At 38.0% G+C, this 18009-nt stretch overlaps 1 protein-coding gene across 2 annotated transcripts in view; it reads right to left on the reverse strand.

Moving 5' to 3' along the window:
- CHD6 (chromodomain helicase DNA binding protein 6) overlaps nucleotides 1-18009 on the reverse strand; it is a 199830-nt gene that overhangs the window by 63110 nt on the left and 118711 nt on the right. For both annotated transcript variants that reach the window (XM_012455000.3, XM_012455001.2), the window contains exons 15-17: nucleotides 14802-15057; nucleotides 13757-13967; nucleotides 3574-3769 (exon numbers count right to left, since the gene is read on the reverse strand). In XM_012455000.3, coding sequence (XP_012310423.2) covers nucleotides 3574-3769; nucleotides 13757-13967; nucleotides 14802-15057 — 663 coding nt within the window. The remainder of the gene's footprint in view (nucleotides 1-3573; nucleotides 3770-13756; nucleotides 13968-14801; nucleotides 15058-18009) is intronic.

Raw genomic sequence — 18009 nt, forward strand, 5'->3', positions numbered from 1 at the left:
AATGGAAGAGAAAGGTGCTTGTGGTTTCTGAGGGGGGGCATGAAACCATGTCTGCCGTTGCCCTCAGGGGTAGCAGCAACAGTGGCCTCCTCCTAAGAAGAAGAGAGAAGATAAAAACCCAGTTTTTGATTTCTCTTTCCTTTTCAGGTTACTGTTATTGCCCTGTGCCACTTCTTAACCTTAGGTGTTACGAGAAATCTAGATAACACCTGCTGCTGCTGATGTGCCAGGACTAAATTAGAGCCTGTGTCTTCTGAATGATGGTGAGAAAAGGCGAACTGATACCCTTCAATTTTTTTTACACACACTGATGCTAACACAGACATATTCAAGGTTTGAGAGCAGGTGTGGCACTTACCTGACTCTAGATAATATCTCCCCCTTAAGGGGATATAAAAATTGGTTTTCCTTTGACAGTCCAGATAGAACAATAATATTGTTAAGGTCACTCAGTGCTAACTTTAATTGCTTTTGCTATTCCTAAGTAGTACCCAATTTCTAGCCTGCATCCTAATGAACCTGTGCCTCCATTTTCTGGAAAGCAAGAGGAGGAGAAAAGGATTTGGGAAGAGGAACACGATGATCTCAGTGTCCCAGTCTTCAGACTCTCTGGGTGGATATTCTATATTTGTAACACGTGGGTGCAAGGGCAAATGCCAAGGGGCATGGGAATGTCTGTTTGTGTGGGGAGTGTGCATCGTTTGGTGGACAGTCTCCAGCCCTCTTGCTTTTGGAAAAGCCCTCTTGGTCTCTTCCTCATCATACCAAGCAAGCAAGAATCTTGCTCCATCTCTGTGGGAGACACAGAACTTGGACCTTCCTCTATCACATCTTTTTTATAGCCCACCAATCCCACTCACTACAGCCACTCTTCTAGTCCCCTGTCCTAAAACTGCTCTACATTTCTCAATTCTTTCATCTCTACCTAGACTGGCTAGACATTAAAAAAAATAAAGGATGATTCCTTCTGAGTTATAGAAATGTTCTCTCTCATGCAGTAACCTTTTGCTGCATTCTCCATATGAGCTCCCACCCTGCATCTTCCACCTTGGATCTTCCATGGTGCTGGGCTTCTTAATTTCTTCATTCAGGCTGAGCAATAGAGGAAGTTCAGAAACTGACTCGACACACTAATAAAGTTCACACTATCTAATTTCAGTTTGGATTTCACTGCTATTCCTTAATTCATCTCTTGCCAGCTCCCCAGCAGTGGACATTGAGAACAGCTACTCCAAAGCTTCTCCCTTCATCCAAGACCCTTATTCTGGACAGTCCCACCCAACTTCTCTGGTTGCTACACATACAAATCAGTCACCTCAGATGACTTTGCCTTCTCCAGTAGGTTTGAACATTCACGTTCTTGCTTTTTCCATTGGCAGTGCACCTAAATAATTGGTAATGTTTAGACTTCACCTAGGTGAAGCATGGTCATTCCAAAATCTTTGCTTCCAGCCATGACCTGTCACCAGCCCCATGCTTTCACTGATCCTCCTGGATATCCCTTCAGGCATGTCCAGCTGGCCATTCAACTTTGGTTTCCTGTGCCATTATTCTCCCAGGTGCCATACCTCACAGTCAGGTGAGCATCACAAAGAAGAAGAGAACTTCTGGTCTCTGAGTGGGACATGAAATCTGTAAGGGTAGGCAAAAATCTGCAAAGGGCCTAATAGTAAATATCTTGGGTTTTGTTGGCTATCAGGTCTCTGTTGCAACTACTCAACTCTGCCACTATAACATGAAAGCAGCCATAGATAATATACATACAAATGGGTATGGCTATATTCCAATAAAACTATTTTTAAAAACAGGCAGCAGGCCAAAAGGCAATCACTTTCCACTCCTTAATCTGTATCATTGTCGTAAGAAGGTTTTTGATAGTGAGCTGATCAAATATTCATTTTTGTTTATTATTATTTTAGTGTTGAATGTGTTACTCCTTTAAAAATGGGTTATTCATTATATCTAGCAATTGTCTTCAGTCATCTTTTCACCAGTAGAAAGAAGATGGTAAGCTAGCCATAATCACAGGTTTTCTTTGAGGCTACATGTTGAACATAGTTTACTTTATGATATATACTATGAAATATTTTCAGAGCCATCACTAATTTAATAATTTAAAGCACAAGTTTTCAACTACTAGGCTGCTTTCTTCGAACAAAAGTTTATGTGGAAACTCATTAAATGATAAAGACAAAGGGCCGGGTGCAGTGGCTCACACCTCTAATCCCACCACTATGGGAGGCCGAGGCGGGCGGATCACCTGAGGTCAGGAGTGAGACCAGCCTGGCCAACGTGATGAAACCCCATCTCTACTAAAAATACAAAAATTAGCCAGGCATGGTGTCAAGCCCCTGTAATCCCAGCTACTCTGGAGGCTGAGGCAAGAGAATCGCTTGAACCTGGGAGGCAGAGGTTGCAGTAAACCGAGATTGTGCCACTGCACTCTACCCTGGGGGAATAGAGTGAGACTCCGTCTCCAAAAAAAAAAAAAGAAAAAGAAAAAAGAAAAATAAGAAAAGAAAAACAAAGTAGAACAACTCTGTAGGAGTGGGTGGGTAAGGAAGAAGCCCAGATACCCATCAGCTTCGTGCCCTCTTCCCTGCATCCCTTCTCTTGCAGCATCCCTAGAGTACCTCGAGTCCTGTCACAGAACAGCCTCCAAACTTCTTTTGATCAATCACCTGTATTATGAAAAACGTTTTGAGCCACCCACCCACCCTCTTCTCCACGTACCCATAATCCTAGTATTAGTAAATATCTCAAGATACATACAATATACATTTAAGATGAAGTTCATCATTAATGATAACGGCTGTAAATCTACATTCCAAACGGTCTTATTGACAAGTTAGAATCTTTTTGGCTGACTTTGTGGCCCATATAGTTAGAATGCCATTATTTTTACTTTGAAACAGGGTTGATGGAAGAATTCCAAACCAGACCCTGCCATTTTCTTGCTTGTTTATGTTAGCTTCTAAAAAAAGTATCAACTCTAATCTTTGCAGTAATCTTTTAAAGCCACCTGTTATTTAGTTTGGCTAAAACCAAAAATAGAATCCATAAAGCCAGTCAACTGGACACATGTAAATCCTAACGTGCAGCATTGTGTGGAGAGGAAAGGAACTGGTGAGGCTGCCCCCATTGCCCCTGCCACTCCATGGAACTTTCCTACCCCTCTGGGTTAACTAATTTACTGTACATGAAATATGACCATCTTAACCACCAAACCAAGTGAAAATGCCCGAATCATCTACATATCAAGAATTAGAGAATTAGTCAAACTTAGTATTTTTCTTTATTTCTGATAATAATACTTAGTAGTTCTAGTCTATATCTGGAGGTTACCAATGTGAAACATCATTTGATTTAATGGAAAGAACCAAACTCTAATTAGTTGGAAGGATCGACATTTACTTTTCATTCAGTTTCACCTCTGATCAAGGCCCTAAGCCTGTCAACCAGCTGACACCATAGCATGGAGCATCAGAGATGCTCTGTAGTCAAGCCAGGCCCTATCATGATGTTCTGGGATCCAGGGCAGCTAAGGTAAAGAGCAATCATCCTAGTGGTTACCTGCAAGTCATTTTGTGGGTTCCAGTCAGAATCAAATATGATGCAGGTATCAGCAGCTGTGAGATTGATCCCCAGGCCTCCCGCTCTGGTGCACAGAAGAAAGACAAAGCGGTCTGAATCTGGCTTACAGAACCGGTCGATGGCTGCCTGGCGCAGGTTTCCCCGTACTCGCCCATCAATTCGCTCATAGGTGTATCTGAGGGGACCCAAATGAACGAAAGCCCAGGCGTTAATCATGACTTCAATGGAGAACAGCACAAAATGCAGGAAGCTGTTGACTGATGGCCTTAAATCCCTCACTTCTAAATTCGGACCAAATGACAGCAGTCTAGAAGGAATCCCGCCCCCTTCATATGCAGCAGGGCAGACACTTAAAACTGTATTCAAAACAAAACAAAACAAAACAAAAAAACCAAAACAAAGCAAAAAAAAAAAACAGCCATAAACTAAGAAGGACTACAATTAAATCATAAAATACTGATCCCCATAGCCCAAGCAACTTATTCTCTCAAATATTTCCTAGTTTATACTTGTGCTAAATCTAATCATAAGACCAGGAAAAATAAACAAAGCCTTTCCCATCTACTTTGAGTAGTGCTCAGAAAAAAGACTGAGAGTTCTCATCAGTTTCCAGCTACTTTAGGGTAAACTGGAAATGGTAAGACGATTACATTGTGAGGCAATCCCTTCATGTCACTTCTAGCTTATCAAGTTCCTCAACACTTTGGAGGTACAAAGCAAAACCTCCAAGTTTATAGCTGAAACCAAGGTCTTCTGGGCAGTACATTGCCAAGCATAAATCACAGGAAAGGTTTTTGAGGTGTGTGTGTGTGTGTGTGTGTGTTACAAGGGTGAAGAAACTGAATAGTTAGAGGAAAATAAAGTGAGAAAGTAAAGTTGAGTATCATTGAGAAAGCATATACCTGTGTGGAAAATCAAGAAATGGGGGTGGAATGCATGGTAGAGGTAAGGGTAAAAGGAAAGAGAATAAGAAATGAAACTGTTAAGGGAACATATTACTTATATCCATCTAGAGAGAAAACAGAAGAGACCTTTATGCTGGAGATCATTGAATTAACACAGAAGATACAGCAGCAATCTGGACAGCTGCTGGTTGTCTTATTCTTTTATTTACCCTGACAACATATGAATTAACAAGGGAGCTATTACTCTGGGCCCAATTTTGACCTATAAGCATGAACTGGTTAGTGAAGTAGAAGTAATAGGAACCATGTGAGAAAAGAACCAAATCATCCCAAACCAAGAACAGTCAAGACCATCAATCCTGGCAAAATCTTATCAGCAGCCCAGAAGTTAGGAAACTAGATCTCTAAAACTTACAAAAATAAGCAGTAAGAGAATAGATACTCTAGGGGCAGATAATTCAGTGTGAGGATGGCTTTGGAAAACTAAATTTGGCAATATGATCTTGACTTCCTTGAAGAAAAGAAAAAGCCATGTAAAGAAACCACCCAAGGAAATGCATGGGAAGAAACCCGACCAACTCAGACTTATAAGGGACATGCATAAAGCAAAGAAACAAGTCTGAAGATACCATCTCCCTTTTACAAAGTCACAATGCAACCATACTTAAAATTAAGGGTAGAGTTTTTTTGTTTCCTCTTTACTTAAAATTATAATACACTCAAGAATAATAAATGGGAACTACCAATGAAATGGGTGGTGGTGATTGGATTGTCATGAAGGTAGACTAAAAAGATTTTGTGTCATAGACAAAGGCTGGATTAGATGTCTGAATTCTACAGATATATCACCATTATTCATAACAACCACAATAATAATATCAGCAGCAAGTTCTTAAGTGTCAGTTCTGTACCAAGCCCTGTGGTACATGCTTGGTATACATTATTACATTTAATTCTCACTGTAATCCTATGAGTTAGTTTCTATTATCATCCTCATTTTATACTGAGGAAACCTAAAAAACAGAACAAAGCAGAAATTCACACAAGTATATCTTATTTAGTCATCTAGCTGGAAATGGTAAGCTAAAAGGTGATAAGTGAGTTGAACTCACATCCATTTGACTTACGGCTTTCACACTGTACCTTATATTTCAATGCAGTAGGACAGAAAGGTTTTCCTAAACACTTAAGAAGAGAAATGGAGAATACAAAAGGGACACTAGTAAACTCTGGAAGCTTGTAACTCTAACAGGAGGTGGAAACAGAAACTATAACTCGCTATCAAAATGATTCTGATAAATCAATGCTCAGAGGATCTGTAACAGTTACAGAAGTTTAGCCATGTATGTGATGCAATAGAGGAAGCACAAACTCAAGAGTCAAAAAAGCAGCGTTGAGATTCAATTAAAGAACAGCTATTTAGCCCCTTCTCCACCCTCCACCACCATCGCACATATGAATGATTAATGCTGCAGGAACAGACTCCATGCTCTTCGAAAAGACACCCTTAGTCATCAGATGAGAGTTAGATACCACATGGATTAGAGTGAGGCTGGGAATTAGCCTAGCCTTAAGGGGGAGGGGAAATCAATACACAGTGATGATACAGCTCAGCCATCACCTAGAGAAAAAGTTCCCATAAAATTAGGTAAGTGTTTTTGTCTATTATAATGTAGCAACACTTTTAGAACTTTTAGAACAAGATGAATGGAATAATTATCTTTCTATCACTTGTTTAGTTTTGAGGGAGTGCTCTCAAAGAACACAAAACTTAAAAAAAATTAATTGAATTATCTGAGCTTCATCCTCACTTCTGAGCCAGATCCTCTGGCCATGCCCTCATTCCTGTATGAGCGTCTGGCATGAAATTAAACGGGAACAAAACCAAACTGACAGCTGGAGAGGCAAAGAGACTCAAGAACAAAGAAAACCTTGAGGGCTAGTAAGTCTGAATGAAGAAATCAGACATCATAAAATTTTCCACTCTGAACTTCAGCACAGCAATTAACCCTCTGCAACAACTGTATTTTTAACAAGATACCTAGGAGTTGATATGGTTCAAACTGTAATTCTGAGTCACTATCAAATACTATCTATCAACAAGCAGCAGGTGGAACTCTGGAAAAACCTCTGTGTGACTGGCCAGGAGAAGAACTGGTAGGGAGTGGAGTGACATGTTTTTGGCACAAGAAATGTTGACTTTAGAAAGGCCTAAAGGGAAATGAACAACTTTCTGGTCTCCTAGCAATAATCAACTGGAAAACATGAAGAGTCAATTAGAAAAAAGAAAAACAAAACAAAACAAAACAAAAACACAAAAAACCACTCACAACAGCTACAAACATATAAAATACTTAGGATTTAATTCAGTAAGAAATATGAAGGATTGTTAACATAACACTGAGAGGCCATGCTTTGTTCACTATTATGTCTGTAATTTCTAGCATAATGCAGACACTTTATTTACTGAGGCAGTAATGTATATGAAGGACCCAAGTTAAGTGTAGTGAAAAGCATGTTCTTTGGTTTTGCAAAGATGTCAGCCTAAAAAAAAAAACTGGCCAGCCTCGGTGGCTTACGCCTGTAATCCCAGCACTTTGGGAGGCCAAGGCAGGTGGATCACGAGGTCAAGAGAGCGAGACCATCCTGGCCAACATAGTGAAACCTCGTCTCTACCAAAAATACAAAAATTAGCTGGGTGTGGTGGCGCATGCTTGTAGTCCCAGCTACTCGGGAGGCTGAGGTAAGAGAATCACTTTAACCCGGGAGGTGGAGGTTGCAGTAGCCAAGATCATGCCACTGTACTCCAGCCTGGCGACAGAGCAAGACTCTGTCTCAGAAAAAAAAAAAAAGCTAAAAAAATCCCAACATATGGATATAGGTATACGTAAACATGTAAATGTGTATGTATGTATACATACATCTATACATACACACATATTTTTCTGGAGTTAGGGGCTGGAGGAGACAGAGACAGATAAATAAGCCAGGCATGGTGGCTCACTCTTGTAACCCCAGCGATTTGGAGAGGCCAAGGCAGGAGGATCACTTGAGGCTAGGAGTTCAAGACCAGTCTGGGCAACATAGTAGGACCTCACCTCTACAAAAAAGAAAGAAAAATTAGGCGTGGCATGTGTCTATAGTCCTAGCTACTCAGGAGGATTAGGTGGGAGGACTGCTTGAGCCCATGAGTTCAAAGCTGCAGTGAGCTATGATTATGCCACTGTACTCTAGCTTAGGAGACAGGGCAAGACCCTGTCTTAAATAAATAAATAAATAAATAGAATAATTGTGAAGTTCATCTGGAATACTAAATGTGCAAAGGAATAAAACTACTGATCAAAAGAATAGAATGGCTAGACATATATTCAGTATATATAATATCTTCCTAATTTTATATTTGACAGATTGAATTTTATGAGTGAGGGAAATAGACTATTTTAATAAACAAAAATTAGAAAATTCAATATATTTGGAAATAAATGAAAATCATACTTCCATTATATGCCATTTACCAAAATCACAGAAGGGCTAAAGACTTAAAACTAAAAAAGAAAATAAAAAATCCAGTTAAAGATTATGAATTAACATACACATTTAATTCTTCGATCTCTCCAAACCTCTAGTAAAATGATCAGTAAAGTACTTTTTACAAAAGGTATAATCCCTTCCCCAAATAAATCCACCAAAAAACAGAAGTGATAAAATTTTGGAAGCTAGAGAGTCGTATTTAATTTGAAGAAGGCAGAATCCCGGGCAAGACACAACCTAATTTAATAGTGCAGAACACCTGATGGGATCAGACATTGGTGGCGCTAGGTACCCCTGAAAGTGGGGATGCAAAGAGTGTAAAAACAGGAAAACTGGTGGAATATTTGCTGCAGTATTCACTTAGCCCCTAGATCACCTACCTTGCCTTGAAGAGGGTAAAATAAAGGATCTTGATCCTTCTACTCTAGAAGATACTAACCACAGTTAAAAGTGAATGTACCATACTGAAACGGAGAAGAGACAAGTGATGTTGAGACCCCTTACTCTTTCTCAATCCCACCCCCCACCAATTAACTCTAAATACAGTCAAGTTTCCAACTATAGGCAGGGAAGAGTAAGAGGAATAAGACCTCAAAATGCTGATATAGAAGAGTCCCCAATGAAAATGGCCCAGCCAGATGCACAGTGCTCACATATGGAAAGTGAAGTGCACAATCCACAAACCTTGCTCACATACTCAGAGTTTCTGGTTGGCTCCACAGTGTCCCTCATCTGATGTCCAAAGATACCAGATGTGAGGCTGATATGAAACACACAGCCTCTGCTTCTAGTAAGGAGGAGCAAGGTCCTAACACACCAACCCTCTAGCAAATGAAAAATTCAGTACAAATGATAAAAAACAAAACAAATGAACAGAAAAACCTACTTGAGGGCACTGGAGAGTTAACAAAAGCAGACAGATCTTGGAGAAGAACAGAAATTCTTGGTTTTGGCCAGAGGGGAGGCCACAATTATGGTGGCCAGGTGTTGGTCAGCTATAATTGATAAAAGCTGTCTTTCTGAAACACATCAGGGGAAGGTGCCTGGGGCAACTAAGACTGCCAGAGAGTGAGAAGGGATCCCCAGAAAGCAGCAAGACTGAGATGGGAACCCCAAACTCTGGGTATAAACTCTTCCCAAGTTTCTGACTGACTTCTGACTCACACTTGCTCAGGGCTGACTGCGGTAGTCTGACATGGGAGCTACTATCTACCAGAGACATTGACAGAATTTGCACTTTGAGCATAATCTAGTTAACTGTTTCCAAATAAAACCCATCAACATCTTCACAGCAATATAACAGAACCCTAAATCTCTAGAACATAATATTCAGTAGGTCTAGGGAAAACCTCAGTTATTCTCATTCTCAAGGGAACAGACAATTAACAGATGTCAAACCTACAATGTTATAATTCAGACAAGAACTTTAAAACTGCTATTATACTTAGGCTTACTGAAGTCAAGGAGTGTTAAGTAATGAATGAAAGGATAAGAAAACTCAGCAGAGAAACAAAACATTAATAAAGAACCAAATGGAAGTTTTCGAACTAAGAGATAAAGCATTGAGTGTGCTTAATGAGCATGATGGAGATGACAAAGAAAAGAGTCAGTGAACTTCAAGACAGATGAAAGAGAGAGAAAAAAACAAAACAAAACTAGAGCCCATGGACTTGTGTGGAGTATCTCAAGGTCAAATAAATAGGTAATTAGAGTCTCACAAAGAACCAAGACAATGGGGCAAAAAGAAAAAAGAAATTAAAGAAATAATAATCAAAAGCTTCCCAAATTTGATGAAAGACATACATTTACAAATTCAAGAAGCTCAGTAAGCAGGATGAATCCCAGATATCACAGTTAAACTGCTGAAAACCAAAAATTAAAAGAAAATCTTAGAAGTAGCCAGAATACACCAATGCATTGCACAGACGGCAGCAGCAATGTGAACGACTGCAGAACTTCTCGTAAGAAACCATGGGGGCCAGGGCACAGTGGACTAACACTGTAAAGAGCTGAAGGGGGAAGAAAAGGAAAAAAAGTGAATCTAAAATTCCAATATGAAAGACAGATACAAACAAATGGGAAAAAACATGACTTCAAGAAAACAGATGAAAATTAAAAAATTCTATCATGGTAAGCCTTAGAAAGACAGGAGAAGACACTGTACTTGTGAAATAACTGGTGGTATAAAAATGGAAAAATTGCAAAAAAAAAGTTCTATGAAATTAAAAAATATAATTATAATGAAAGATAAAGTCAAGAAAATTCCCCAGAATGTGAACTTATTTCAGATGGGAAAGATCTATTGAGTGAAGCAGCTCATTGTAAAATTTCATAGAACTGGGGACAAAGAGAATACATACAAACTTCTAAAAAGAAAAACATAATACATACACAGACTAAGAATCCTAAAAATTTTCAACTTCTCAATGGCAACCCTGGACATTAGAAGACTGGATTAACACCTTCAAAATTCTGTGCCTAGAATCTCAAATCCTGTGAAAAGATTCCTTGAGGACAGAGTAAACATTTTCAGGCAATGTCTCAAAATGTACTTATCATTCACCCTTTCTCGGGAGGCTCCTGGAAGAGGCGTTCTAACATGGAATCCACCAACAAGAAGATCTGATTTAAGAGGAAAAAAAAAGAAAGTTGTCAGCATGAGAAAGAAGGCAGATCACAGCTGACAACTGTGCACTCTGTGGAGAACAATAACAGGCCAGGGAGGAGCAGGTCAGGAGGCCTCAGAAGGTCTGGCCTGAACAAGAGGAAACTGATATGTTAGAACATAACCAGCGGAGATTTAGACAATTAGGGTAAAGTTTGCTCTGAATTATAAATAGGTGTATAGAAAAATAAGGAATCAAAAAGATAATTTTTAGTTTCAGAGAAAATAAAAATTGTATAAGAATGAAAAGTAAATAGCATATGACATAGCTCAGCCATAATTTAGCATTTTCATAAGTCATAATAAACTACAAATATTAACATAACTCAAAGTATTATGTGGCATATTGGGAAGATGAGCAGACAGGAAGTTGTATACGTGATGGAATGAAGAGCAGTGAAAGAAGGCTAAACATTCATCTTTCTCAGTGAGAAGAGATAATACCTAAAACTGAAAAGCATCAAGAAATTACAACTAATAGCATTATTTAGATACAGCTATAAATACCAAAAGAAACAGCATAAAGAGTTGAAAGTAAATGCTTCTGGGAAATGAGAAACTGGGGGAAGGTAGAGAGAAAATTAGGAAACAATTTTTCATAAGTATAACAGAATGATATGGCGATTTAAATTATGTGCACATACAACTTTAATGAAAATAAAAACTAAACTAAAAAGAGAAAGGCAATGATTAAGGCCAGAAGAACCCTGTTGGATGCAGCCTGGGTGAAGAAGCCATAAAAAATGAAAAGAAGAGCTGGGTGTGGTGGTGGTGTGCCTATAATCCAGCTACTCAGAAGGCTGACATGGGAGGAAATACAGTAATTGAGTCACTGTATTTCATCTTAGGTGACACAGCAAGATACTGTCTCAGAAAAAGAGAAAAAAAAAAGAAAAAATATAACTTCAGAATATTTATATGGTCTCATGGTTAAGATGAGAGAGAAGCCTTTTAAAGCACATTAATTTAAGCTTAAGTTTAGGCATAAATAAGGATGTAAGTTTACAGTTGTTTTAAGACAAAGATTCGACTATTATAAAATTTAGGACATCAAAAAAAATGAAAACCTATACTCATAAATAAAATTAAAAAACAAAAACAACACTGGGGAAAGTTTCTGCGACATATTCTCAAGTAAACAAATAATTCTTATAAATTAATAAACAAAAATTCAAAGACCAAGAGAAAATGCAGGAAAAACATGAATATGCAATCTACAAAATAAAATATAAATAATAAATATGAAAAAAAATTTCATTCTCATTAGTAATCACAATCACAAATTAAAATAAGAGAATATAATTTTGGATTACTGAATTACCAAAGATTAAGAAGTAAAAACAATATTGATCAGAATATGGAAAAGAGCATTCTTATGTGATATTTCTGAAAGAATACAAATAAAACACTCTTAACTAGAGGGCATTATGGAAATACTGAGTGTATCAAATGTTTTTAAAAAATGTGCACTGACGTTTATCCTAAAGAAGTAACTGAAACCATTCACAAGTACTTTAAAGGGGTATTCATAGAGTACCTTAAAATGCTGAAAAATTGAAAACATTTAAAGTAGAGTATCATGTAGATCATTAACATTTTGTTGTAGAAAAATAACTAAAAAAATTTCAAAATAAATAAGAAATGAGAGTTACAAAGTACAATGTAGAAGAGCACTGCAATTCAAACAAACAATAAAGCTAAACATATGTATATGGAAAAAAAACAGACTGAAAAGGTAAACTCCCAAGCATGAATGGGGAGTTGTGCAGGTGGTAGTGTTATACATATGTTTCTGCATTTTCAAAGGAAAGTATAATCTTAAGTAATTTGAACGTAAAATGCACAGTAAGTAATAAAGAGAAAATAGCATAAAAGAGAGCTAAATAAAGGCTTCTATACTTACCAATAGTCTGTTATATATACCATTACTCCTTTTGGGGGTTCTTTCAAAAAATCTGCAAACTAATAGTTGTACGTATTTTGAAGAGTAAAATAATATAAGAAGCAGTGCTCTGGCAACGGGCTCTTGATCTACAGTGAACTGAAAGCTACAAACCTGCTTTACAAGTTTTGATTTATTCATGTAATATGAGTCTCAAAAATCCTTTACATAGAAATCTCTCTTACAGAGTTCTGAGGAATTATTTTATTGTCTAATCAGACTTCAAAGAATTATTTATGTTACATTAAATGTCAACATACTCATAGTTTAATTTGTCATTTCTTTTAATCCTCTTTCTATAAAGTACATGTAATGTATAAGGGCAAAAAGAACGTTAAATAAGAACATCTGTTAAGACACCTGAGATTTGCTATGAAAACAAGATTTTCTTTAGACTTAGCAATGCCTAGGCTACCAGTTTCTATGATCTTGGAAAGTCTTTTATCACTAATAATCAATTTTTAAAAACTCATTTATCATCTTCAGGTCACTGATGTGTCACAAAGACTGAAAATCTAAGGTACTGCATATGAGGTAACAAATGTAGTTCCTACACAGAATCCAAATAACGGAATAAAACTTAGATTCAAGGAATTATAAGAGTATGAACAAGAAAATAAATTGGGATGCCACAGCCAGTGCATCATATAATCTTAGAGGGCTTGCTGAGAAGGATATAAAATATCCCCAAATTATTTTCTCTGTGAGTTGCTAGCTTATGCTCTTTTAGAAATTTGATATAGTGATGATTTCTAGGATATATTTCTTTCACCATTATTTAGCAACAAAAATGTAAATACATTATTTTAGCCCTTCCTAATGCTATCTGAATTGTTTCTTCCATCCAAAGTGAATAGAGATAAATAGGTAAATTTTTTTTTAAGCAAAGCAAGGACTCTACAGATCATAGGCCATGAAATTTACTCTCAACAGTTAAATTTGAGTCTATTTGGTCATAAAATTTAACTCTGAATTTCAGCCAAACTTTAAAAGGAGCTACCTTTTCTCCATTTTTGAATGTTTTCTTGTGTTTAAACAAAATTTCTGAATGGATCAAACAGATATCAAAGAAAAGGAACTGTCCCAGTGTTGAATGCAGGGCTTTGACATGAGTCTCACCTTCTTTGGATGAGGTAATCTTCCAGGATGTCGAGGCAGCGCACCATCTGGGAGAAGATGAGTACCTTGTGGCCACCTGCAATCAGCTTGGGGAGTAGTTTATCAATCAGCACGAGCTTCCCTGCTGCCTGAATCATGGCCTGCAGCTGAAAGTCAGGGGCATCAGGGCTGTGGGTTTTTCGGAAATCTTCTAGAATTTTCTCCTCTGCTCCTAAAAAGGAATGGAACAAAACTATTCCCTGAACAGAATATAAGGATAAAGGCTGTACTCTGCTTTATAGATCCTGTGAAAAATGAAGTGAATTCTTAGGTCCTAGATCAGCAGTCCAGTGAGGAAACGCTGAGTGTGCTCTTTGGTCTGTGCCTTCAGCAGAGGGCTCTGCAGTGGCAGCAGAAGAGAATGTAGGTGCTCTACTCTCCTGGGAAGTCTCACCAAGTAGAGAGAGGATCTGAGATACCAAGTCCTAAGCTGACTCACTCAAGTAAAGAAACCTACCCAGACAAGGAGGACCTTCATACCTCTTGACATCACAAAGACAATTAAGAGAATCCAGGCCACATTTTGATTTTAAAATTTCTCAAAAAGTTTCATTGTAAAAAAAATCCTCCCAATATTTTTTCTAACAGTTTGGTTAATTGTTAATTTGTCTGCAGAGAGTTTTAATCTTATTGCAGCATTTTCACTCATTCAACTAAGTAACATATTTTCCCGTCCCCAAGTAGAAAGTATGGGCCAAACTTTGAGCAAATAAAGGCAGCAAACCAGGGAGTGATATCCATCTTCTGCCAGGCAGAGTACATGCTGCGAGGCAGCGTGTTGGCAGAGGTTAAGTTTAATCCTTGGCTCTTGGTCCTTAGTAGCTACACTGCTTAGGCAAATCCATCAAGCTCTCTGAATCTCAGTTTTATACTCTGTATTGAGGTAAGAATGCAAACATCCTAGCATATAATGAAAATTCAATACATGAGTTATTTGATTATCATTAGCTTCTGGCAGGCAGAGGCCATGGCAGTCCTGAGTTACTTCCTAGTGCCCCTGACTCACCATTGATCAGGTAGGGATGGTTACAGCACTTCCTCAGCTCCATCATGGTATTGATGAGATTGGGCATGTTGTGCTGATTTGCCCCCTTGGTCAGGAAGGAAAAGTTCTTCTCCAGGATGGCACGGTAGTACTTTTTCTGGATATTGGTCAGTTCCACCTCAATGATCGTCTCTTGTTTGGGAGCAAGGTTCTTTTCCACATCATCTTTCAGCCGCCGAAGCATCATTGGTTTTAGAATAGACTGCAGTTTCTTTACCTGTCCAGGGAAATGAGACCTATTTACCTGCCTCAACCCTGATTTAATGATTATGGGAGTATTCCAATTTTCACTATAATTTCTTGAACATTTAGGCATAGTACGTGGTAGTAGACTAAAAGAAAGATCATGATAGATCCCTGAAAATGGGGAGTTTATAATAGTACTGAAAGGAAATAAGGGATATGATTTTAATTCATAAGCAATTACTGAGAATCTAATGGCACTCTCAGAAGATAAAAAAGGGAGAAAAATACAAAAGATAGTACTTAGTCTTTAGGCTGGAGAAAACATGTCTGTCATTCTTTCTCTTATACACACACCACATGCACAGTAATTACCTGAAGAATATTTTAAATTATGTTAGAAGGTATGAGTGATACAAGGGGAACTTAGATGCTGAGAGAACAGAGTAAGAAGTAGAGATGATCTGGAAAAGAATTCCTCCTATACCTTTAAGTAACAAAAGCAGCATACCTGTTTGGGTATAGCAGTATGTTAAGAATTATGTTATAGGTGACATCTATTCTATCATGGAATCTGTCACATCAGGGGGACTTTAAGTCTGAATGTGTTCTTTGCTATGATTTGTCTATTCTTCCCCTAACAGCACAGGCCTAGATAGCAGCTCTATACGCAACTGGCTGCACCAGCAAGGTGACTTGTTCCCCTTCCTAGTGAGACAATGACAGACTAAGGGATTCAAAGTCAAAGTACGTGAGTTAACCTGGAGCTAAAACATGATGCTGGTAAGATTTACTCTGATGGAAAAACAAAATAAGGGAAGATGAAAGTGCAAAAGAAATCAAGTTTCAAGTCAGAAAGGGCTGTTCAAAAATTTTAAAAGGGGTAGACTCTGCATAAGTAAGTTGCACGCTGTAGCAATGCTTCCTGAAGAAATATAAAGTGATTTACAGAGAGTGATTTAGAAGAGTTACTTACAAAAGCAGATTTTAGACACTGATGAATACACTTTATTTTGGAAACAGATGCTTTCCAGAACTTTTATTTACTGTGTTTTAAAATACAGACATCTCAGAGAAGCAGAGATTAGAATGATGGTTACCAGGGACTAGGGTGGGGTGGGGTAGGGTAGGGACTTGGGAGGTATTGTGCAAAGGATACAAAATTTTAGTTAGATAAGTTGAATAAGTTCAAGAGATCTACTGTACAACATGGTAACTACAGTTAATAACAATGTACAGTATTTTTGAAGACTGCTGAGAGTATATTTTGAACATTCTCACAAAAAGCATGTGCTAATGAGCTCTATCTAGTCATTTCAAAACATATTTTACATGATAAATATATATTTTTGTCAATTAAAAAATACAGAAATCCTAAAAATTTAAAAATATTAGTTATATATAAATATTTAAAATATCAAATAAAATACTTGATGTCATTTTTACAGTTTTCTCTTACTTAACTCCAGTCTTAAACTTAACCTTTTTATGAGACCTTGATTTACCAACCAAGGGTATTTAGAAATCTAATCCCCAATATGGGTATAAGAACCTAAAGGGAAAAGACACAGCTAGCTGATTGTTAAAGATAGGGACAAATGTCAATCTGCCACATGCTGGGTTCAGCTTTTGCCCTTCACTTGGTTCATACCTTGAATCATTTAGAGTTTACTATATGCCAGACATTGTGCTGGTCAATACAACAAACACAACTTGGGAGAAGATGTGGGCCTTGTCCTCAAGGAGATCTTTGTCTAGGAAGAAGAAAAAATGCAAACCACAAATTAAGTGCAATGGGAGAAGAGGATGCATTTCTAATGGTCCAAAAATGGAGAGAAGGCTGGAGCTGGCTTTTGAAAATCAATAGATACTGCAAATGTAGGAATTAAGTTTGATTATTCACTGCTCTGATGCAAGCCTGACTTGCATCAGAAGTAGGAAGAAAGAGATTGGAACCACAGAGCATACACCTGACATGTGGGCAAAATTCCCAAACCTTTTCACTCCCCTCATTCTTTGCCCCAACCCTCTTACACACCACTGGTATTAATTTGGCAGAGCTAATTATGTCATTCCTGTAATAAAGCCTTGCATGGCTTCTCTGTTACCTACTGAATTCTTCAACCTACCTTTCAAGATCTTCCCACCATACGGCCCTAAACCCTTCTGGCCTTATACTTCCCAATTCATCCACTCTGTTTTCAGCTCAATCTCATGTTTCCCCACTAATGAATAAATACCATGGCTCTGATTATGCCAGGTTTTTTTTCTGTGCAAAGTGGTTACCACCTCTCCTCTCTACACCTGTGAAAACCTGCCCATCCCTCAAGATGCATTTTCAAATCGTACTCTCTCCTTGGAGTATTTTCTAATTCTCAAATAGATGTGACCTGTCTCTTCTTTGAAGGCCCAACTCTATTTGCTCCTCTTAGGGCATGTAAATTTGTCTGGCTTATTTCTATAATCCCTGGTAGAGATTTCTACCCATACGAAATAAGTCTTTATTACTATCAGTTGTTTTTTATTAGCTTTCGGTCCAACAAGCTAGACTTGGAACTGGACCTTCAAAACCACAGAAATGCAGTAGATCTGGACAAAAGTGGACTTAACAACTACTCTAGGTATGTGGCTGCCTTCTTTTCCTCATTACCTGTGTACTGTGTTGTACTCAAGAAGATGGGCCTGGGAACAAGTTACAGATTTTGAAGGGGAAAGGATGAAGGATGAGGGAAGCAGAAGAAAGCACCATGCTCCCTGAGGCCAGAGCTATAATATAAGCAAAATCACTAAACACACAATATGTGAAATCAGTGAAGCAAGGAAGCCCGATACACCAACATAAGATATTTTGGGTATGGACCCATCTATTCTTTGGGGCAATAAGAACTACTAATAATCAGCTTACCCTCCCCAACATAAACAAATACATAAAATAAAGGAGGTAATGCTCATTTTACCAGGAATGTGACAACTTGGCCCCATAGCA

This window comes from Aotus nancymaae, unplaced genomic scaffold (assembly GCF_030222135.1).
Source record: "Aotus nancymaae isolate 86718 unplaced genomic scaffold, 86718_ANA_hifiasm-v0.15.2.pri h1tg000029l, whole genome shotgun sequence".
Classification (NCBI taxonomy): domain Eukaryota; kingdom Metazoa; phylum Chordata; class Mammalia; order Primates; family Aotidae; genus Aotus; species Aotus nancymaae.